Source organism: Topomyia yanbarensis, chromosome 2 (assembly GCF_030247195.1).
Source record: "Topomyia yanbarensis strain Yona2022 chromosome 2, ASM3024719v1, whole genome shotgun sequence".
Lineage (NCBI taxonomy): Eukaryota > Metazoa > Arthropoda > Insecta > Diptera > Culicidae > Topomyia > Topomyia yanbarensis.
Window position 1 is genome coordinate 186,446,073 of NC_080671.1, and position 24,895 is coordinate 186,470,967.

The 24,895-nt window shown below is 38.0% G+C and overlaps 1 protein-coding gene across 7 annotated transcripts in view; it reads right to left on the reverse strand.

The window, feature by feature from the left end:
* Positions 1–24,895, reverse strand: part of LOC131682401 (dual oxidase) — a 174,048-nt gene that overhangs the window by 18,950 nt on the left and 130,203 nt on the right. For all 7 annotated transcript variants that reach the window (XM_058963838.1, XM_058963842.1, XM_058963841.1 and 4 more), the window contains exons 4-7: positions 1,052–1,606; positions 579–982; positions 248–525; positions 22–189 (exon numbers count right to left, since the gene is read on the reverse strand). In XM_058963838.1, the coding sequence (XP_058819821.1) occupies positions 22–189; positions 248–525; positions 579–982; positions 1,052–1,606 (1,405 nt within the window). The remainder of the gene's footprint in view (positions 1–21; positions 190–247; positions 526–578; positions 983–1,051; positions 1,607–24,895) is intronic.

A 24,895-nucleotide genomic window follows, 5' to 3' on the forward strand; every position in this document is an offset into this window, starting at 1 on the left:
CTTTATCAAAACTGCACATACCCATTGTCCTCATTTTCAAACCAAAATCGATCAGCGTCGCGTATCCTCGTGAATTGATCGATTATGACGGCAGTGAATAGCTCTCCTGGTTTTCCATCCGATTCTAACATGCCTCCCACGTACACATCCACATTGTCCAGTTGATTCTCGTAAGTTTTGATAAGCAATCTAAAATAAAGCAAACCATTTCAAAAAGTGGAAGGATAACAAAATCTGTTGAACATACTCCAGCAATTCGGGATTCTTCTCGAACACTTCCGGATTGATGTCCCGCCATGTTTTCTTCTTTGGTAGTTTGTATGCAACTCTAGCTGTATTGTAATCGGGCAGTCCATTATCTCGTCCGCGCATAATGTTCAACGCTCCCAGATCTCGCCTCGAGAATTCCATTGGCCCGAATAGTTGGTCGCGCACATCAGAACATAGCAGGGGATCTTCTCGTTCCGAAAGTTGTGATGCCATGCCCATTATGAACTCTTCGGTTGGAGTTTCTTCCAATACATCCTAATAAAACCATTTATGATTAGGATGATCGATTTAAAACTAAAAGCACTTACGTTAGAATTCCACCAGGTGGAGCACAATCTAAGCGCCGGGTAATCCATGTTGGTTCTACGGAACTCACACTTGCCATTACGACGGAATAAACCAGGAGGTATGAGAGAGTGTCCAAACCGAAACGCAGCGGCCTGAAACATGTGGCTTACTCCCGGATGAGTGTCGGCTTTGTAGCCTGAGTAGGGTGGCAGTTCTGCGTCCAAGAACGCTGGCAGGTACTCGTAGGTTATCACATTTTGTAAACTAGCTATCACAACACGCCGAGCTCGTTGGAAAATTTCCTCATCGGTCCAGTCTCTGTGTTGTTTGCGAACACGTTTGGCGACCACGTTGTGCCAACGTAGGAACAGAATGGCAAACGAGAGAACAGCGGGATTTTGATTAGTCCGTGGATCTCCCAAAACTAAAAAAAAGCAAGTTGGATTAAATGTTGTAGTCATCATATTGCCTATCGATAGGCGTTTGAACTTACGGTACAATCGCTCCGGACTGAGCATTCGCATCACATGCGGCACAGGATTGTTGAACAGCGGCACGCGTTGTGTATTCTTTATTGGCATCGTTCCGTCATTATCTGTTAGCAAAAGACCTTCCTGGAACGCCCGCATCGCATTCAACCAGGCCTCCGACGTACTGTAGATAAAACTACCATCAATCCACGCGGTCATCTGATTAGTCTGCTCCCTGGGGGCGTTCGGACTCTGCCCAGTGTTTCGATCGTATGCAGCTCGATGGAAGGGAATGTATCGATCACCGCGACACTCGCGATCGTACATTTCATCGCACTTTTCGATCTCTATCCGATGCATCTCAATGGGACAGCCTGACTCGGACGCCATGACGACCTCGTTCGTAACGACCTGACCGAAGAAGGCCAGTAGGGCAGTGCGGTTGTACTTCGACGGTAGCCCATCCTTACCACGCATGAACAATCGACTTAACCTGCGAGGTGAGGGTCGGTTGGAGCCCGCCAGAACGTACACTCCATCCGAATAGGCGGGTGGGGCTTTCCTGGTGAGGTGATTATCTGTGGATGAATGAATGAATAAAAATCGATTAGATTGCTTGCCACACCAGGACGGTTAATGAGTTTGTTGAAGCATGAACAGAACTGAATGTGAGTAATGAGAATAATTAACACATGTTACATACAATCTCAATAGCGATCCAGCCTTCACGCGCACAACTTGCATGCAAAAGTTAGTGTTTCGCGCGGATGTTAATAACGCGCGATTAATTACGCATGTCAGCAGATATTTAGTACCTTAGTGCAGCTTGACCAAACCAATACAAAACTTCAAGCTCTCCAATGACAGTGATGAACTTGTAAGTAATGATTGTCCTCCTGGCGACGTCGTCAGCAGAAGTGTCGGTCTTACTCATTACCCGCACGCACATTCGGTATTGTGCATGTAAATCAAAAACAAAAGTTATAATGCAGTGAAGATAAACACCAGACAGTGCGCACCGGAGAAAAAAGAGTGTCACAAATTATGTGCATATAATTTACGCAAAGGGGTCGGCCAGTTGCAAATTGACGTAAATCGCCCGAACTGAACCGATTGGCAGGTCACAGCACCACAATGCATAGTGACTCGACGTATATCGAGCGAGAAGAAGTAGATCGACACGAGCTGGACAGTACATTTTTTCGCCAGCACACGCGCACCTACGTTGATCTGCAGCCGCTGGTCCAATTGGCTCCTTTTGTGAAATAATAACCAAGTGACGTGGCAGAAAATTGATCTGCGCTATTTTGCGCCCACAGATCAATCTGCTCATTTAAGTTACGCCGTAGGCAGACTCTTTAGGACACGCATCCTGTTATGGGTTAAAACATTTACGAGACCCAGTAAATGCTTTTAGAAACATAGGATAAGACAAATACAAGTTAATCTAGCTGTTGGTAATGCTGGCACTAGATCGCCCAAAGTTGACACACCGACCTGTTTCTCCATCGAAAAAGTATACCATTTTAATAGGAATACTTGCACGAGATTTCTAATGGCTTATTGTTTGTCGAATTACTGAATGTTATCAAACATGATGAAAGTCAAGAAACCTAGTTACTGGCGCCGGTTCGTTGTAGGATTAACTGCAGCCGAGTTTCAATTTCATTAATTCTCATCAGCTAAATCAGTACTCATTTTCATGCGGGACATCACGCACAATTGGGGGTTTGTTCAGAAACGCAAATAGTGTTTTCGTTTTTTGGAGCTAGCATCAATCCGGATTCTGATGAGACGAAGTCGAAACGCAAATTTCATAACTTATTTAGTTATAGGTTTTGTGCTCTTCACTAAACAATTTTCGCCTTAATGTAGAAAAGGTAGTGTTTACCTAAATTATTCTTCACTAAGGAGAAATAAAGTATAGTGCATATTGCATTTGCTCACTAAGTCAAACAAACTTTCAATTTAATTAATTCTTATCAGCTTCATCAGATTTATTGTTGTGGGACATCACGCACGACTAGAAATTTGCTCAGAAACACAACGTTTTTTTGGAGCCAGTGTCAATCCGGCGTTGGCTTAGTCCTGTCACTAAGTCAGTGTCAGATTCTGATGAGACGAAGTCGAAACGTAAATTTCACAACAAATTTATTTTAAGGTGGCTTTGAAATTTTTTGCACAGGCGCATCATTCAATAAAAGAATACACATATTAGTGGAAAGTGTTGTTTCGTAACATATTCGCAATGATACGATAACACTAAGCAAGAAGTGATTTTGTCTGTCTGGTTCTGATTGTGGCATAACGAGTAAAACATGACGAAGATCGTCACAGATTCGATTGATTTCTTTTATATATGTCAGTGCACGATCATGTAATTCGTGAATTCGATTCATATAACATGGCTTCTCTCAAAAGTTTGCCTATGACCAAATTTTAACTGATATTGTAAGTAGCGTTTTACGTAAGCGTAAAATTTAATGGCTAATAAACCCTTTCATGCCCAACTTTTTTTCTAGTGCATGTAGGGTTTCAAAACTATTTTCTTTTAAACGGTGAGATCAAGATACACGAAAAGTCTTTTTTCATAAAGATAGGTGCTTCCCTTGCAGTGCTAGAAGTTACTCAATTTTTACCTTCCTATGCTCAATACAATTCTCCAAGAATATTTACAATAGTTCAATTGTATGGAAAATGTAGCCAAAGATCAGTTTTCAGTTTTCAAAAATATTGCACCATAACGAAGAAATATGAAAAAATTCATTTTCCGTTGTCAACGCAAACTGTTCCTGGCAGCACTGCTCGATCGGAATCCAATCAGACTAATTGGAATAACTTCAGTTCTAAAGGTTGATCCTTGTAACTGTTAATGCTCAAATGAAAGGCAATAGTCACATTTATTAGCCTTACTTGTTTTTGCGAGCAAATCTTACCTCAATCAAAAATTATAGCTGTTTAAAAACGTTGTTGGGGGCATGAATGGGTTAAGGGCAAAATAAGCCGTTGATCCGCGATCCAGCAACGTTGATGCTACTTCAGATGGAGTGATAGAGAGTGAAATTTTGCATAAAGCATTGCCATTCCATTCGTGTGCTGGTAAACCTGAATCGTTTGTCAAAATTTTTGCAAAGAAAAATTACAGCATGTTTTTGAAATGATACACTATAATCTTTTGATAAAATGAAAAGTTTTGATAAATTTGCTTCACGCAAAGTTTTAAAAAATCGCGAAAAAAATAATAAGAGGGGGGGGGCTCAGCCAGGGCAATTGCCCTGGGGCCGGGTCGTATTTGGGGCCCGCGTTTTAGCCCGGAAAATGGGCGAACACATCCAGTATTCATAGAAGAACAATAAAAATAGTAATAGTAATTTCTTTGCATTCATTCGCCTTATTAAATTGTTATTTGATGAAAGAGTAAAAAATGAAAACTTTATTTGATAGTTGACATTTGTTAAAACATACGTTCTTAAGAGAGTTGTCTACTTTGTGTACAAGTTAAAAAACGAGTTTTATCGCTTGAAGCGACGGAATACACTAAAAATGTTGAGAAACTAATTCAAAATATTTACAAAGAAAGCAATATACAATCCAACAGTAATGCGAGCGCACAAACAAACGCATCCGTCCTCTTCTACGTTCGCTTCTTTGATGGTGGTGCCGGTTGTTGTTTTGGAGACACTGGGCGCGATTGTTGTTGAGTGAATATTTGTTGCTGTCAGATCCGTAGATATTGGTTTAGTAGCCGTTTGTGGTTTGCCATAAGATAACGGTGTGTTGTTTACGGTTATAGTAGCGGGCTTTTCATAGCTGCTTTTGCACAATGTTTTCCGTGGTGCAGTGTCTTTTTGCAGAATTCGCCCATATGTATCTACCACGGGTGCGTGTTGTTTGATGAAACGTCCCATTTTCGGTTGATTTGCATAAAATGGTTACGTATGAAAGAGTTGGTTTGTACGGAAGCATTCTCACCACAAGAACAACGTTAGGGATAACAGGGAAAATGCGCTGTTATGGTAGCCACTTCTCCGTATTTGACATAAATTTATTAATTGTGATGTTAGGGGTGTGTGGAGACGCTTTCTAGAGCCCTTGCCTATATATACGTGGATGATGATGTTAACGTGGCAGCTTTCGTTGATGTGCTGTACGTTGTTCAGCGAAGTAAACGACTGTGTTTCTTAATGTTTGATATGATGGATTTGCAGAGCGTTATCTTCTCCCGGATTGAGCACAATCTGCACGTTTCAATAGCAACACAATTCGGCTGCAGTCGTTTTTGCAGTGTATCTATAGCGGAGCGATTTTCGAACCTCTACTCTGGGCGAGATGAGAAGGTAGACTGACATTAATTAACCGGTGATTAATATGGATAATTTTTGTATTCTTGTATTTTTATAGCACGTTCAAGAAATGTTTCGACTAAAAATGCATTGTGTTGAGATAGAACGGTGATTACGAATTAGCACCGTGCACGTCTCATTGCGTTGCTAATCGTTATGTACATCCGAGCAATTTTATCCGATTTGGATACCACGGAATAAGAAGCTGTCAAAATTCACCTATCTGGCACGCTATCTGTGGATGTGGCAACATGAGTCAACCGGAGACTAATAGAAGCCACGGACTCCAGAATTTCCCATGGCTGAAGAGGTACTAACTCATGATGAAGTAGAGGGCTTAGGCTTAAAAGGGCCCAACAGTAATATTAGTCTTGGGGCCCAACGCGGCTCTCGACGGCCCTGTTAACTTCCGCGAGATTATGCTTCATTTTTACTTTCACTAGTTGTTCCACTTCCTGCACTGGACGTCTAACGCGAGTTTTCTTAAAGTCGATTGAAGCTGTGTTTTCCCGTAGCACGGGTTATTTTGTTTCCTTTGGTTCCTCATCATCAGTCCTCAGACCTCCTCATGAGTGGCTCACAAAAAGTTGGGTTTTTAGCATTTTTTGAGTATTTTTGAACATATTATATTTACGCAACAAAAAAAGTTTTTTTGACTGTTGAAATAAATTAAAATGGCGGATTCATAAACAATCTCGCACAGCAGCTCGCCGCGGACAACACAAACTGCGTACAAGATTCAGCCCGTAATTTTTGTCTGAACAAAAATGTGAAGTGGTTCCTTATTCGGACGGCTTTGCTGCACAGAAAGGACTATTGTGGTGATTGAAAGATGAGATTTAGAACATTTTAGCTATATGAAAATAAGATTTAAAATAAAATAGTAAAATGAGATTTTTAACAGCGTTTTTTAAGTTCAGTCTGTCCTCAATTAAATTATCTAAAGCATTGTTTTACATGTATACATAGCATTTGTAGTTTTTTTTTGTAGTTGTGCACGAAATTTTGAGAAACATGGTTTTCTTGAAATGGGCTTCGAGGATGTTGGAGGCATGGAAGTCAAATTGAAGGAAACTGGCGGTGGTCAGCTGTTTTCGTCCGCCTCCCTTATCACTTATTTTTATGAAGTGATTCATGAGCAGTGCTATCCACCTGGATTATGCAACTAATAATTTTTTGATCTTATTTAAATGTAAACAATTAAGCAGTCTGAACTTCGAATTGCATATATTTGATCGCATGAATTTTAAATGTTGTTTGATTTGATGGCATTGCAAGGGAACATGTATCCGCCGGTTGATGGCAATCGAGTTGACATTTCAGACAGACTGAGTAAACTAATTTCTTTGTTTGTTTAGTGTTTATTTGAACAACTAGGAAACTAATCCACTGGGTATTTAATGTGCGTTGGGAATACGCATGTACGTCTTGTCTGAGTGAATGATGACTTTTTAATTATGTACGAGAGTTGAGGATTGACAATTCGCAAGAATAATTCAAGCTACCAATTTTCGGCAGTCATATCAGCAGGAAGAACAAATGTTTTATTATCATATTCATGGTTTTCGTTTTAGTCCAGCAAATCATCAATGAATTAGATTAATTGTTCTTATTGTATTGAGTGTTTGCACATGCTTTGGAGTAGTAAATGCACTATAGGGTAGAAGTATCATTCTTCGCCCCCTCCCTAATTTTCGCCCCCCTTGTAGAACAATTACAAATAATTCTATCTGCTCTACGATCTGGACCTCCGCGTTCGACTATTATTGAAAAACAAACTAAGACGAATAAAATGTGCAAACTGCCCTAATTTAAACAAAAATATTTCATAACGTACTTTTAATCGTAAATAAAGTAATACCTGTAGACCACTTATTTTCCGGAAAACTAAAAATGGTGACAATTTTTTATCGCGGGGAAAGTTATATAAATTTTGTGAGTAAGCGTTACAATTTTCGATAGTAATGTTTTTGAGCATTGCAGGAATACATTTCAACGCACATCCGCGATTATTACCTTTATTTAATTAAGTTTGAACAATTTTAAAAAGTGGCGAAAATTAACGCAAGATGAAACTCAATTCTAATCTTCGCCCCTGGCGAAATCCCATATAGCGTTCTTTTCTTCGTGTGGGTTTCTATCTTCGCCCCGTTCCACAGTTGTCCCAAAGTAGACTATTGATTGTAGCTATGTGATGTCTTTGAGGAAATTTCTCCGATCCTTATTTTAATTACATCGGATCGTTGACTAATCTCCTTAATAGTGAGTTACGAAATTTATTTTCTTCAATAATTCAGATAAAAAAATACTCACTTCAATAAAGTTGCAGAAAAACTTACCAGGAAGATTTCTTTCGGAAACTTTTAGTTTTCGAGATACAGGGATTTGTTTGTGAAAGACCCTCAAAACAGTTTTTTCACCTCAATTCACTCTTTCTAAAGTCAAAATCTCTAAACCGAGTAAAAACGGATAAACTACTTGGTAACTAAATGAAAGTACCTCTTTTTATACTGGAAAAATAAGAGCGCCCCAAGTCTGCTCTCTACCTATTCAGTTGCAGTGAAGACAGTCAGATTCTGCAATTTATCTTTGAATCCCGCGCAGTTGTTTTCGATTTCTAAAATATGTTATTAACAATTCAATTAAACTATATTAATAATAATTAGAAAACCTTTTACAAACGTAATGTTTGGTGTTTTACGAATATATATTCATGATATTCGGATTCTAAACAGCACCGAGCAGGTTTATAGGTTTTCTCTGTAAGGAAGACAAAACCTATCAAAATACAAGCTCTCCATTCATTTTTTCATAGTTTATAGAGAAACAAGCCAAAAATTAATTCGTTTGGAAAGCCTTATTGAAAACAAATACAACGGAGTTTCTGTCAGTGATTGAGGGGTTATATATATTAAGGTGCAGGACGAAAGGAAAAAATTTGAAATTTTATGAAGGTATGTAGCCATATTTATATCGAATACTTAATATAGGGGAGAGGGGGTAACAATGAAACACATTTTTATACGATTTCATTTTGATGATAATACATGTTATTTGTGTAGCTAAAAGTGATACATAGTTTCACTCTGTTGTTAACTAATGCATATATTTTTTCCAGCTGGTAAAATTCACGGGAAATAACTTTTTTTGGGTAATCAACAGTCGGTGGTAATATGTACCAGTGAGCCCCATGGGTAGGAACTATGAAACACGACGTCGTCTACAGTGAAATATTCTACTTGCGAATTTCATTCTTTTGTTTTGACAAATAATGATCCTAAAGCTTCCTATTAAAGTTATTTTGAGACGCAAATTGTTTGTTTCCGCAAGATATCACTATATCATCGCGTAATATCGGACCACCATATATGCATATAAGATGCAATCCTGAAAGAGGCGATAATTTCTACAAAACTTGCCCAAATTGACAAACTTTCCATTTAATGAAATGTATTTAATATAGATCACAAAGACAAGAAATTTTCACTGTTCCCCATATATCATCGTTTCACAGCTACCCAATGGGTCTATTTATGAAGATTGTCAAATTGCACAGAACCATGACAAGTTACCAAAAAACTTTGTTCGCGGCAAATGTTGAGCATAAAATTTGCTACAAATAACAGTAGAATAAACATTTTTCTGGTGAACTCATAAAAATGAAATAATGATTTTTATGGCAAATTTACTCTGACTGTTATAAAACAAACAAATATCCATTAAAAGAGATAGAGTTATCAGAAATCTTCCAAAATATAGTAACACGTGTAAAGAATTAGAAACCATGAAATATGAGGGAATGAGACGATTATGTTCATGCATTATGATTTTATTGCGATTGTTTCATAGTTCCTGCTGATCCACCGTTACCCTCTCTCCCCTACGTCTAGCGTAGTACAATGTCTATTTTGCAAAACCCACTTGTGAACATGAATAAATATAAATAGGGTGGATGCTCCTATAGTTGAGGTGCACCAATAGTTTCAGTAGTGGGTTATACGCCTAACTAAGGTACCAACCATCAACAAATATTTTTTTATCGATTCATCGCACTGAAATCGCACAATAAAACTGGTATCCTTGAAATTTGCTCAAAAAACTTTTAAAAAATTGATGTTCTTTGGATTTTGAATAGGTGCTCCCTTGCACCTATAGTTGACATAGTGTACCTATAGTTGCGAGTCCCATAAGACAACAATAGGATCAGATATTAACGATTGCACCACTATTGGTACATGTGTACCACTAGTACAAGCGGTTTTGAATACATAAATTGGTTACTAAACAATCTTTATATTTTCCCTATGAAGTAGGGATTGAAAGCTTTCGTTTAATGTATTAACATTGCCAATAGGTCTATTCATAGATTTTTAGCAAAAGCTTTCCTTGAGTATTCGATTATTGGTACATCCACCCTAATTGTCGAAGTTATAACCATTTCCACAAAAGCGCGTTTTCTCTAAGAGATTTGCCGTGACTACGATTGTTGTATAACAGCTCAATTGTAAACATAAAACAAAAAAAAATCAAAAGTACAGGCACTTGTGGTGTCCTCGAACTATGCATTGTAATTTTTTTTTATTTTTGCGAACGGGGACGATTTTTCCAAAAAATCCACTATTTTTCTATTATCACTAAGATTTTTTTTAAGAAATTCATAACATTGATATGAAAATTTTGACGAAAAAATGGAATCATTCAAGGACACGACAGTTAAATTACAAACAATTTAAAAAAAGAAATTTGACATCGGTTGAAAACATTTTCGGCAATCGTAGTCACAGCAAAAACATTTTTGGAAAAACATGATTTCGAGATAATTACGTGCAAAGTTTCTAGTATATACCCGGGACCTCATTAGGGAATAGTGAAATACGCTATAATGTTGGTTCTACTGCTTGGATATTTATAATAATTTGGAAAAACATTCTTAAGAACTTATACTGCCGCTCTACGTATAATTGTTTCATGTGTATTGGGTATTCCATTGCACATGGACTTTTTTTTTGCGTATAACGATAAGAAAGACAAAAGAATAGTTATTGTTTCGATTTTTGTATCTACACATATATCCTTTTAATTTAAGTGAACATCTGTAATCATTTTTGGCATATTCGAAATATTGGGAAGAAATTGAAATTGTTGCTCCAAGTCAACTACCAAAAAATATATCTGTTTCATTCATGATTTACATAAAGAATATCAGTTGATAATTCCAAAATGATTTTTAAAACATATGCTTGACATATTAATTTATGTATCCATTGCATCTGCTGCAAAACCGGAAGCAAATAAATTTTTAATCATGTGCAGTTACGAAAATGTAGTGAGAAGCCTTGGGGTGTCTTGATTTTTCTAGCATTTAGAGTATTTTTCTAGTAATGCTATTTAGTTAACGAATGGTTTGTTCGTTTTTGCACGTTGCTATTCTCGTTCGTTGGCGCGTACATCGCCTTCCTTGTTCGCCCGAAATATCGAGAACACTCTTATGGCGTTTTCGTTTTTTCTTGGTGCTACACCGGTGTAGTGCAAAGAAAAAGATAGACTGATTACACCCAAGTTTGAATGAGTGTAGCACCGACTACACCGGTGTAGTGCACTGTCAAAAACGAATATGCCATTAGTAGTCCATGCTCTTCGTGCATCCACACTCGCGCGTGCTCTTCAACGCATTTCACGCTTGCGAGATAACAAAGCACACGAGAATTTGCGAGAAAAATTTCCTACTAGATGAAAGCTTGGGTTTCTCGCGAGCATTCTCGCTCGAGATTTTGCTTCATCCGGGCGCGAACGATGAAGAGCGCTAGGCATGCTCTGCCCATGATCGCAAATCAGTCCCATAAAGATAAGAAATTCCATAGAAGACGGGACAAATATGCGATCATGGGCAGTGCTATTCGTACACGCTAGCGAACGAACGGACTTGGAGTGCTTCTCGCTCGTTTCGCAACACAACACAACATAACAAGACTACAGATACAAGAGCTTGTAAGTTAACATATTATTTGTTTGATAGTTTTTGAAAATATAATCTGGATTTGTCTAATCTTTTCACTATTACCAATTCTGTGATATTGTATCATAATAGAAGTCGTGAAATTGTGCGTGGGCGCACGGGGGCGAAGAATAGAGCAAGAGGGGGGCGAAGATTAAATTTAGGGGGACGAAAATTGAAACACATCTTGATTTAGAATATTGTTATTTTTTTATTAATTTGATGTTTTAAATCACTTTTATTCGGAATTATTGGATATTATATGATACGTGATGAGAATGATAACATAAAATTGGTTAGAGCAATTCAAAATTGTTAAAATTTAAAGTTTTTCCGCAACCAATTGTTTTAGTGGGGAATTATAGTACATTTACCCTATTACTGTCACGTGATCCACATTTCTTCTTGAGTATAAAAATATTGTAGCTTGATTATTGACGCAAAAGATGACCAGTTAGTTTCTTTTCGTTCTTTTTGTTTTCAATCTTGTTTTAGTAATTAGTGTAAAAATAGCGCATAAATCATCGGTTGTATACTGCCATGATACGCATAACAGTCCCACCTGCATAGGAAACCCATAGCAAATGGGACTGCTTTGCGGATCACGGCAGTATATCCGACATACAAAGTTTGTAGTTTCAGGTCTTGTGGCAAGGCTTATTTTATATCATTTAAAATGTGACTTAGACCGTCGCTGTTGTGCTATCTTATGACAAACGCCATTTTGGGGTAAACTGAGTTAGATATGCCATGCTACTGAATTTTAAAATATCTACGATGTGGCGCTTTCAGAATTTTCAACTTCTTCTGGGTTACTGAGATATAGCGAAACACGATTATGACAATTTTTTGAGTGATCGAGTTGTGCCATCTTGTGTCAATAAAATAAACAGACAACAATCCTTGATTGTTGGCTTGCTATAAGCGAAAACGTTCATAGCAAGCCAACAGATGTCTCTGATGACATACATAATTCCTATGCAGATCAACCATAATCATTAGCTAGGTTCTTGTCTAGGCAGTAAAACTTTGCGAAATGAGCGTACGGGGCTATTCGGACCCCCTATTCTATCAAACACCGTTCAGCGGCTTGCGGTTGCGCAGGCGATTGCACACGCCACAACAAAGAAAATACATGATGCGCCAATCGACAGCTGTGACTAACCAGATTAAGTTTATGTAACGGAATTTTTTTTTGTGCTTCTCAAGAAGTTTCTCTGATAAATATTTCATAGGTAAATATAATTTCATTGCAAAAAAGAACCTAGCGCTGCCATGGACATTATGACAGATTGGATAAGCGCGGAGTTTCATGAAGCGTGTTCCTTTCGATCAGGAAAGGCCGCGTGGAATTTTGGGGAAATGCGCTAATATTATAACACAAGAATCAATTGTCTGCGGAGAAATAAGTCAATACATAATCGTCATTAATAATAGTACCAAATTTTATACACGATAAATAATGTGTGTTTTACGAAATCTATAATTGCATAGATATATCGACAAATGTCTCGAGGCGCTAAAAGTAATCGCTTTTTATTATATTGTATTGTTTTTGGAATGCCGTGTTTCACCGCACTGAAGCAAGGAATACCGATTGATTTAATTGAACATATGCAACACTCCCGACTGTCGGCTATCCGGAGCTGAAGTTGTTTTTTTAGAAACCGAGTATTTCAAAATTAATTCAATAAATAATAAATCATAAACTATCGACAGCCAGTTGCCCAGAGTAATAAACACATGATAACACTACTGAGAGTTGCGTAGTTCGTATCTGGGACGGGACGTGCAAAGTGAAATAAAGTAACTGTCACCGCGAACCGGCAATGGTCTGTCATTGCGAACCGAACCTTACTTGACGACACGTGCAATTTTATTATTCTACTATTCTAGAGTTATGGTTAATGTTGTTTTACACAGCACAGATAAACGATAACATAATTCATGTCGTGTTTGAGCTCTATTATTTTCGGCACAAATCTCTACCTCATCGGCAGAAATCTATGTCGCATCGGCACAGCACTATCATCGACATCTGCTTGAAATAATTTTGCAAATGGATTTTTTCCTGCAAAATAACATCAATATCGGGAGGAAAAAAGAAGACCGTCTTCGCATGTCCCGTCCCAGGTTAGTATCACTCATCAAAGTGAATTCAGATTTGTACAACTTTTTACCCTATCCTACCAACACAAAGTTCTTCCCGTGGCAAAGGGTGTGATTTTTTTAGGGGAATTTTTGCCTCTGCGACCAGTATTCAAGTTAACTATTGTGGCTGCTCTTGTTTGCTATACATGTTACAAATTGCCCGAATGTAGTTGGAAGCGAGTTGTTTGATTGTCCACTATAGTGACAGAAAATAAGATCACTATCGGCGCATGCCTGAGTCTATTCCTAGTCCCATCAGGAGTACTTGCTATAAATTGAGAGCAAATCGGACAAGTCTAGACCGGACCAACGTGCCTGAAGTTTGTATGAGATTTTTCGACAATTTACATGGAGAAACCCCACTAACTCACATTTTCGCCGCTAGGTGACACTGTATGCATCGTAATATCACTGTAAGTAAAAATAAGAAAGATCATTTAATTGCCTACAACTTTGTCGAAGACTGCTAGTGAATCCGGCTTTGTTAAAAGAAGTTATTAAACTTTTAACGAAGTGATGTTTGAGTCAGTTTTGCATGGGGCCTAGCAGTGCATGATTGTGTATCAATACTTGATTCACACGAACTAAATATTTTTGTGAGATAATGGTTAGGTTTAGGTCAATAGTATGTTCAGAAGATTTATAGTAAGTAATATGAGTCATGTTTTGGTTAGAAAATTTTAGTTCCACATTTTACCGCAAAGAGGACGCCAACACTAACTTTTCAACGGAAAGAGATAGAGATTAGGGTTTTTCCACAAAGCTGTAGAACAAGCATTTTTAAATAACTCTTCTGAACATCTTGATATTCTATCTCACTTCTATGAAAAGTTAGTGCTGGCGCCCTCTATGCGGTCACAGGTGGAACAAAAATTTCCTAATTAAAACATAACTCGTATTATGTACTACAATTTATTTATTTATTTATTTATTTACACCAACAGGCCCCGTGGCCCCAATGGTGGTTCCTTATCTTAGTTATAATTTCAAAATTTACATTTCATACAGTACAAAAATACAACAATACATTTCAGACAGGACAAAAATATAACACTTCTCACAGAACATTCTTGCATTTGGAAATAACAATAATTATTGTAAACAAACAAGATAATCAAAATCATCAGTAGTCAGTAATGTGTTGTTCAACATCCAGGTCTCCACGTCGCACAGTGGCGGCTCTTCAAACAAAATTCGGACAAAACCTCAAATGTTACCTAATTTGGCTGAAAATCACAATTTAAGCTAATTTTGAGGTGCTGAGCTCATTTTTGATGTCAAAAGTCGTAAAATATTAAATGCATTTTTCCATACAGTGTCATTGAACCTTTCTTATGACTATGATCCCGTTTTCATGATAGATTTTCCGTTACTGTTCACCAATGTCAACAATATCATAAAAAATGAAGAACGCTACTTAAAAACCATTGTTGAACGTGTTGATTTACTGTAGATTATCTAACTATTTTACACAAAACACCATGTGTCTCCATATCAGCAAAAAAGCTTCAAAATCTCCTTAAACCTTTTTACGCACCTAGGCGCAGAACGAGACCATGATATTCGAAAAGTAGAGGTAATTTCACATAGAATGTATACTATGTGACCGTTCCGAAATGATTCCGAAATTTGTACAGAATACATTAGTGAACAAAGTATTTTTGATCTGACCACCTTACACATATTTAAACTAAAAAGTCATAGTTCCAAGCAAATTTACCAAATGTATTTTACTCACTAACCAAGTTCTTAAGTTCCTCTACACAATGAAACTAGTTGTGCTAACATCGAACCAAAATCGAAAAAGCAACATGCATTTGAAGTGAACAGAGCAATGGTGGTTTCGGAAATGAAAATCATTAAAAAATCCGGACATTGGTACGTTTAAACTCGTGTTAAAAATCGTGTTCTTATCCAATGATCATAAAATTTCGAATATACATCATTCAACACATAAGAAATTTAGGAAAAATATAAAATATCAATATTTCAAAAATAAATTTTTGAGGTTTTGGCCAGCCTCCGGCCACTGTGCGTCGTGTTGTTCCGGTTGACAAATTCACGATAGCGGACGTTTCGAGGCCAAGTCGACGCCTGCAGGGCTAGTGGTTTCCACTTCCCATCAAGCCCTATCCTGAACGACGCATAGTTAATATCGTCGATAGACTTCCACCCGGGAACAAGTTTTTTGATGTCAGTTCTGTCATTTGAATTCAGTCCGAGACACTGTTGAACTAAAGCACTCACTTCGCTTTCGGTAACATGAGGTTCTATATTCGACAGGAACAAGGAGAACTCTATATCATTTCGATGTGCATTATCAGTTGGTGAATCAAACCGACTTTTATTCTTCGATTCGTTCGGTAAATCCACAGACGAAATCGGGGTAGAATTAAATGGGCATGAACGCTTCTGTGGCAACAGTTGAGATAATGTGTTTTGAATTTCATCGATTTTTGATTTCATATAAGCCACCTCATACTCGATATTGTTCGAAGATGGGTTCGGCTCCGGCGACTCAGTCAGCGAGGTAGCGACAGTTTCAATGAATGCTTCCAAACACCTATCGCATAACCAGATAATATTTTTGGTAAGTGCCTTGATGTTAGCCTCGTTCAATCCGACACATTGAGCATGAAAACGTCTACAGCAGCTTCCCTGGCACACAGTAATAATATCGACTTTGCAATCGATCGCCATATCACACACTTCGCACACCATTCTGGACAGCAGAATAACAATAGCGACGCTTCTATCAGACTAACAATGGCACCTCGGCAGTTGAAATAAATCAAACAGTTCTGCAAAATATTGTAGAATTGCGTTCGTTTTGCACGTTGATAGACGCAGGATATACTGCGTAAGAAATAATTGCTGCAGCTGGACACTTTTTATCAGCGAGAAAGATGAATGTTTCGTATTAAATTCAATGTACACGTAGGGCGAAAACACAACCGGCGCACAGCGATCAACGATTTGACATTTCTTCTGAACATACTATACCATTATCTCACAAAAATGTATAGTTGGTGGGAATCGAGTACCGATACACAACCATGCACTGGCAGGCCCCATGCAAAACTGACTCACTTAACAAAGCCGGATTTACTAGCAGTCTTCGACAAAGTTATAGGCAATTAAACGATCTTTCTCATTTTCACTTACAGTGATAATGTTTATGTTTATTGACCAACAGGTCCCTTGGCCCAAATGGTGGTTGCTTAAACTAATTACATATTAAAATTGCCAACATTTTCGCTTTTATCGCATTCCGCGTCCGGTTGAAGTCAAAAGCCGTCACCACACTATGCATACAGTGTCTAATACTATGTATACAGTGCCACCTAGCGACAAAAATGCGAGTTAGCGGGTTTTCTCCATGTAAATTGTCGAAAAATCCCATACAAACTTCAGGCACGTTGGTCCGGTAGCTAGACTTGTCCGATTTGCTTCAAATTTGGTGGGACTAGGAATCGACTCAGGGGTGGGCCAGGCCGGTCTCCACAACAACGTTTGTTACTCTAATATTCCCTTCCTTTCCCGAAAACTGGTCAAACTAGAATGAGGAAGTGCTTTTTCTATTGCCCCTACTTGTTAACAATTTTTTGTTACCTCGGTTGATAATAAATCTACGAATAGCGGATCATCAAGAACACCACGAATTTTTTAGAGATAACAGCATCGAAATAATCGATAGATTCGTAAAGAAAACCCCACGAATAATGTGGCAGTTTACACAAAGCTGTTTTAAAATTATATTAAAACGCGATAGAGCAATTGGATAATCACTTCATCCTATAGCTTGAAAAATTTAATTTTCTGTTGGAAACCCTTCAGTTTGTTGTCAATATTCGACTATAAATCATTTATGCGCAGTGCAATAATTATATTTATACGTGATGAGTTCGCAAAACCACTATAACCAACCGGTAACTATCTGTAGGAACACCTGTATCCGTAAAGCATGAAGCGCGTTAGTCATGATTATGAACGCAGATTGTAATCTAACTGAGCTTTTTATTCAGTTTTTTCAACAGTCTCTTTAAGTGATTTTGAACTTTTTTTTTCATGTGTTGAACAACTATTCAGATGGGGTCTTCGTACAGTTTAAATTAATTAGATAGAGTCGTAAGCGAGTCGAAAGACTGTCCAAAACGTAGAACAATGAAATAATTGGACGGGAACAAGAAAAAAGCAGCGAAATGAATCAGCCAAGATTTTTGCATATAGAACGAACAGCAAAGAAAAAGAAAGAGTCACTCCCGAGTTCATTTAATTAGTCTCAGTTCATTTCAAAAACATAAGCTGGTGGAACATAATATAAAATAAGCAAATCAATGCGATAAAATTTCCGAATCGTTTATCTCTTTATTCTGCTTCACGACTAATTAATCGAATGAAAAAAAAATCGGCAAATGTAGGTACCATTAACCCATTACTTAGCTATTCGACCGACTTCGCAAATTCTGTGCACATGCATGAAAATCACATCGACCTCACTACGACCATCGAGATGCTTAATTGATATCTTATTAAGTCCGACCTCAACTGCTGACCAGGCTGAATGGCGTTGCGCTACGCCGGGCATCATATCTACCATGAACGCACTTTTACTTTCCACTGTACCGGCCCATCGCATTATTGTTCTCTGAGGACTCTCGACCGTGTCATTACCAAGGGGCGTAGTATTTATTTGACTACCCGAAATTACAGCGGTTCAACTGGACTGGACAAATTAATCTTGTTGCCGCCGGTTCTTCTCCACGAATGGCCTCTCGCGGAACTCTCAGATTCCAGCAAGCCCTCTTATTAATTTAATTCCTCAACAATTGGGCACTTGGGCCGTTTGCAGTTTATCCGCAATTGTTGTCTACCGAGTGGGTGCTCGGGACGTTTCAGAGGTTTCAAGTCGCTACTCGGTCGCCGGCAAAGTCTAAAGTTATCCGTCGTCATCGTCTGTGGCTCATGTGGAGTGGTTTAATTTTTATTGTTCCTTTTAGTTTAGCGAAAAAGAGTAAACCAGTTATCCAATTCGAGACTGCAATTTACGCTACCTTTTCGGCGGCACTGGAATCGATCGTATCGCGTCACGCGGGAGGAGAGCCATCCACATCAGCGGATTTTATTTGTGGTCAGGTGTGCTCCAATTGAGAGATAACTTCGATGACGGAATGTAGCCCACGCTGGCTCGTAAATCGGTCGCACTCCTTTCAGACAAGTGAAATGTTGATGCATGAGTGGATGGATTTCTGTAAGGTTTCATTGTATTATAGACTTGTTTTGGGTAACAAAACAGTCTCGTTTCGCTACGGCGGAGCACTTTTATTAGCAAATATTATTCTGTATGAGATTAGATGTATCCTATCATGTCCGCCTACTTCATATCTAATGGAAACAATTTATAAACTAGTTAGATATTCGATACCACGCATGTAGGACGTAGGTTTAATATTATAAACAAGAATTGTAATATCGCGCAAAGTAAGGAAAGATCCGCGGTTTTACTACGCATTTTGCGCAATACTTCAAATTTTATTATTGAAGATAATCCTGAATTAATGCTTGCTTTTAGCAAGTCAAACGGTATTCCGAAGGCGAATAATAATAAATAGTATATACGTTTATGGTGCGATTCAATGTCAAAACAAACAGATTAGTCTCAATATGTATCGTAAAATGTAATATTGTTTTACGAGATATATTGAACTTGAATTGTTGAATTATACATTTTTATTAACCCTTCAAAGCGCAAATCATTTCTTTTTTGAAATTTCACAGGAATTCTAGAGAAATAGTTTTGAGATCATAGAATAATTTTATTTCGTAATTTTTTTTTAGGCAAGCGTTGACTTTTTACGGTTTTTGTACTGGAAGTTTTTTATCCGACACTTACAAAAGAGAGACCCAGTCCAATTTTGACACTTCAAGTTTAAATCCGATTTTCGTATTCGAATATATTTGAAGCGGGTTTTATGAATCATATTCTTTCCTTGAGACTTCTCTTTTCGGTCGCTCATTTGTGTTTCTGAAGAAACCCATAGTGCTGCGTGAAAAGGAGCTCTGTTTAAGCCGATGAGAATTATTGAAGTCGAAAGGCAAATTCCATAACTAATTTAGTTGTAGGTTTTGTGTTCTTTACGCGCAAATCTGGTTTAAAACATTTTTCTCTTGAAAAATTGTTTTTACCTAATCATTTCTCCACTAAGGAGAAATAAAGCATAGGGTAAGAAGGTGCAAATCCGACCTAGTAAATGGTTATGGCTGTAAAATGCTCAGTTTACATCGGATCAAGTCGTTTTATATACCAAATTACAGGCAACTTTCTATGTATAGCATTTATTCGCATCTTGGTAAAATTTTAAAATACAAGCGTTTTACGAAAAAGTTCATTTTCGCTGTTTTCAAAAATGGTGGGGTAAACCCGACCGCCTATATTTTTGGTTGATTTAGCACAGATATTACCCAAATTTTATCGTTTTTCAATGATAAATCAATGAATGTTATGTTATTGAATTGTAACATGAAGAAAATGGAATTCAATGTCAAGCTTGGAATGTCAATCACAAGCAGTAGCACGTAAAGATATTCCCATTAGCATCGGAGCAATTGCTCCGCGAATACTATATTCATCACGTTCGTAATTATGAACCATTGTGCAAAAAAATGATTAATAACGACAATAAAAATATATTTCAATTTGATAAATAAACATGTTCTTAGCAAAAAAAACCTCTAAAAGCCCACTATTTAGAGGTCGGATTTGCCCCACCGCGTCATTTTTCATTACGATTCAATTAAAAAAAAATATGAAGCAAGTTGGACTAAATTCATCTATGCACTTTGTAGGACTTTAATCAAAGAATTTAAATCTACCTACATTTTTTATACATTCACTTTAGCAGTCAGAAATATCCTGTAGTCAATGATGCACAAAAATAAAATCAAAAGTTGTAAAAACACACTTATTGTCGTTGGAGCATCTCAATGTAGACTAATAAAATGCTGTCATGCCACCATCATGATTATTTTCGATGCTCTACCCGACAACATTGATATTTGTTCACGTAGTGCTTCCGATTTTCGATAACAGAGGGGGGGTCGGGTTTACCCAACGGTCGGATTTGCCCACCTTACCCTATTACATTGGCTTACTAAGCCAAACCAAGTTTCAATTCATCAATTCTCATCAGCTTAATCACAACTCCCTTTCCTGTGCTACATCACCCTGGACTAGCGGTTTACTCAGAAACACAAATAGTGCTTTCGTTTTAGGAGGTGGCGCCAATCCGGCGATAGCTTAGTCCTAAATAGGTGTCAGATTTCAATGAGACGAAGTCGAAGCGCAAATTTCATAACTAATTTATTTTATTTATTTTATTGATCGTACTTATTTTATTTATATCAGTGGTTATCAAATTTTTTCGTACCATTGACCTGACCATTAGAAATCACCCTGGGATGTTGTGGACCCCTACGGATAAACATCGATTTTGTATGCTATTTTTCTACGCGGACTCCCAGAAACGACTTCACGGCCCCTTAGGGGTTCGTGGACCCCAGGTTGAGAATCACTGATTTATATAATTTATTTTATTTCTTTTATTTGTTTTTTTAATTTCTTTTTATTATTCTTTTTATTTTATTTATCCCTGTTTTATTCATTTTTTTAAAAATTATTTCATTTATTTTATTCGTTTGACTTATTTTATTTATTTTATGCACTTTGGTATTAATATTCTTTTCATTCTGTCCAGTCATTCGTTTATTTAATTTATAATTTTTAATCGTATTCGTTCCATTCATTTCATTTCATTTGTTCTGATTTATTTTGATTTATTTTCTACATTTTATTCGTGTTTTTTCATGAACGACTGTATCTAGTTGGGTGCGGATTTCGCAATAATTTCACAAGATAATCAATGAGTAAGTAGCGATATAAGAAATGCTAGGTGGAATAAATTGAGTTTTCACATTCAATGTATTCAATGTATTCTTTGACACCGGTATATTAGCGTGATCGTTCTGATTACCCTGTAATTCCGTAATTGAAAATACGTTCGATAAAACATTCAATGGCGGTTGATGGGAATAATGTACCTTTCATTTGTTACTTAGTTTATGAAAATAAGAACCGACGTGATTTTAATTCAGAATAAAAGAATTTTGCCATGGGCATCGTGAACTATCAAAGGTGAGGCATTAGCCAGATGAGCATATGATTGGTCTTGAATGACCTAAACCCGCAAATCAAAGGAGCTTGGCACCTATTTCTAAAAAATTCTTTCAGTTACGGATTATACAGAGATTTGTATTCAACAATATCAACATAAACTTTCAAACCGAAAATCGGATCATAATGAGCTTCAACAGCAGAACGTTTTACCTAATATATATTCCTTGTTTGGACGGGAGTCTTTGTTTTTTCCTTTCTTAAGCATTCTTAATGAACGTGTCCACTGGAAAACAGACAGAGCAAGAATGACCGGAACAGTGAGAATCAAGAAACAGTGAAAACTCACCTTTTTTGAAAACACTGAGAAAAGATATGTCCTCAAGCAGGAATCGAACCTGCGATCTCCCAGTCTCTAGTTGGGTGCGTTAACCACTCCGCCATCGAGGAACTGTGATGATGCCATCACATGTTCCCAACAGTTTTTGTGATCACCGCTGCGGCCTCCAATACCTCCCAATTGATCCATCGACTCCCAATGGCGATGGCGGAGTGGTTAACGTACCCAACTAGAGACTGGGAGATCGCAGGTTCCATTCCTGCTTGAGGACATATCTTTTCTCAGTGTTTCCAATAAAGGTGAGTTTTCACCGTTTCTTCATTTTAACTGTTCCGGTCATTATTTCTCTGTCTGTTTTCCAGTGGACACGTTCATAAAGATTCCTTAAGAAAGAAAAAAACAAAGACTCACGTCCAAACAAGGAATATATAAAATTTCATCAACGGCTGGATTTGTCGTTAGCTTCTGCTGATAGGCTTTGAGGGCAGATATGGACATACCCCTCCATAGCTCTTTCACTGCCAACTGTCTGGTGGCGACTGAAATTAGGAAATGAGGCAAACATAAATATCTCAAGCCTTGAGCGCAGTCCACTGGACCTAAAAATAGATAACGAGAGAGATTTGGCCCGATCGGTGAGAGGGAGAGGTGACGATCTGCTTGTAGGAGACATTGGGAGTCGATGGGTCAATTAGGAGGTATTGGAGGCTGCAGCGGTGATCACAAAAACTGTTGGGGACATGTGATGGCATCATCACAGTTCCTCGATGGCGGAGTGGTTAACGCCCCCAACTAGAGACTGGGAAATCACAGGTTCGATTCCTGCTTGAGGACATATCTTTTCTCAGTGTTTCCAATAAAGGTGAGTTTTCACCGTTTCTTCATTCTCACTGTTCCGGTCATTCTTTCTCTGTCTGTTTTCCAGTTTTACCTAAGTTTAACAAAATCGATTATACGCATAGTCATAAATACACCGCCATTTGCTGAACTCGAAGAACTGAGTCGAGTAGTATATAAGACTCGGGGCTCCGGCCGGAAGAGCGATTGCATGCAAAAATTCGCATAGAAATCCGCATACAATACCGCACGACATGCCAAATCCGCATAAAAAACTTCACTACCTAGTTGTTGAAATGAAAGAAGTCCTTTTCAGCAATCGTTTATGTTTGAGAAGCTCAAAGCTATAAAAAGTTTTATTACAGTGATTATAGTGTTTGGAAAATATATTGTTGTCGACTTACGTTAGTCGTCTGAATAATCCAGACTACAGTTAATTCTATTTTCTGCAAATATAATGGCTTATAACCTAAGGGGCAATGCAAATAGTATATATTTAATTCAATGAATTATTTTACCTATACCTGATGTTACCTAATTCAATGGAATAGTATACAGCAATGAAGGCTGCATGAAATGAATATTCAATACTAGAAAATGAAATTGGCAAATATTACTAGAATCCGCACGTGTTCGCCGATCTTTCTCGATCTCCAATCACCTCTTGACAGTCGGTTCGTATCGCGATGAGACGTCAGTCATTTGACAAGTTCGCTGTCGCTAGTCTGAACATACCCCATCTGGTACAGTGCTGCCGGAACATCCCCGGCCCCGTGAATCCGGATATGGTTCCTGAAGCTTACTAGATACACCATTCCTTATCTCAATCAACGCCAACTTTACCACCGACCGTAGCAATTCTTGGCCGCTAGATGTTCGTACGGTTGCTTTTCGAACTCTCCCGTCTGGTCCTGGATATACCTTCTCAATTTTTCCTCGGATCCAGGTTCTGCGTTTGCCTTCGGCTACATAAATCAAATCGCCAACACGAATAACTGGGACGTCGTCAAACCATTTTGATCTTCGGTTCCAGTATCTACTCGCTCCACGCTTTTTTTTTATTTCGTTTATTTGACACGGCTCATAGCGGTAGCTTAACGGAGCCGTGGATCTTTTATGTGTTTACAATATGTAAAAAATAAAAATAACACAAATATTATTGATTGTCCGTTGGATCCCGTGCGCGTAACTTTTTATTGCGAGCGGAGACCTTCTTTCGCGGCTCGCCTACTGCGTCATGGGGACCATTTAATTCTCTCTTGTCCTCTACATCAAGTTCATCATCGTTAAAAGTGCCTTGGTGCTCGCGTCCAGATGTTCTTTCCTGCTTCTTGCACTTACGGGTGACCAATGTAAATCCGTTGATATTATCTTCATCACCGATGTTGCTTACAGTGGTTTCTGGGGTGCTGGATGCTGCTTTGGCAGTTGTCAATATGGACTGAACAGCTGCCACAAATTTGGCAACCGTTTGTGGTTCAGGTATTTGTATTGAAAACTCTTTTTTGGGTTGGTTTACCGTGGATTCGTTGGCAATCGGTAGAGATGTTTGCCCCTCATGGGTGCATAACGTAGTTTGATTAATAGTAGCTTCGTGGGTTTTGAGTTTTATAGTCAAGTGGGAGGGGATAGGTTTTTCGATCCGCACCCTCACCACAAGAACACCGTTAGGTGTACCCGGGAAGAAATTTCTCCACGTATCACGTGTAACTGATTTTGCGATTAGATCAGGAGTGGTACGTGGTGATAGGTCATGTAACTTTACATCTACATAGTCTTTTTCTATATACACGGGAATCTTAATTCCAACTTTATCACTTTGAGCCACGTGCTTTAAGTTGTTCTGCAAAACGAAACGTTCGGCTTGCACTAACGTGTTGAATGATATGAGTACGACATTACGAAGATGATGATACTGTAGATACATAACCTCCTTGAGCTTAAGCTGCATCTTCACCTTCAGCAGGTATTCCACTTCACGAAATCTCAATCTCTGAACAGAATTTAAAGTAGTTGACCGATGTGTTGGGT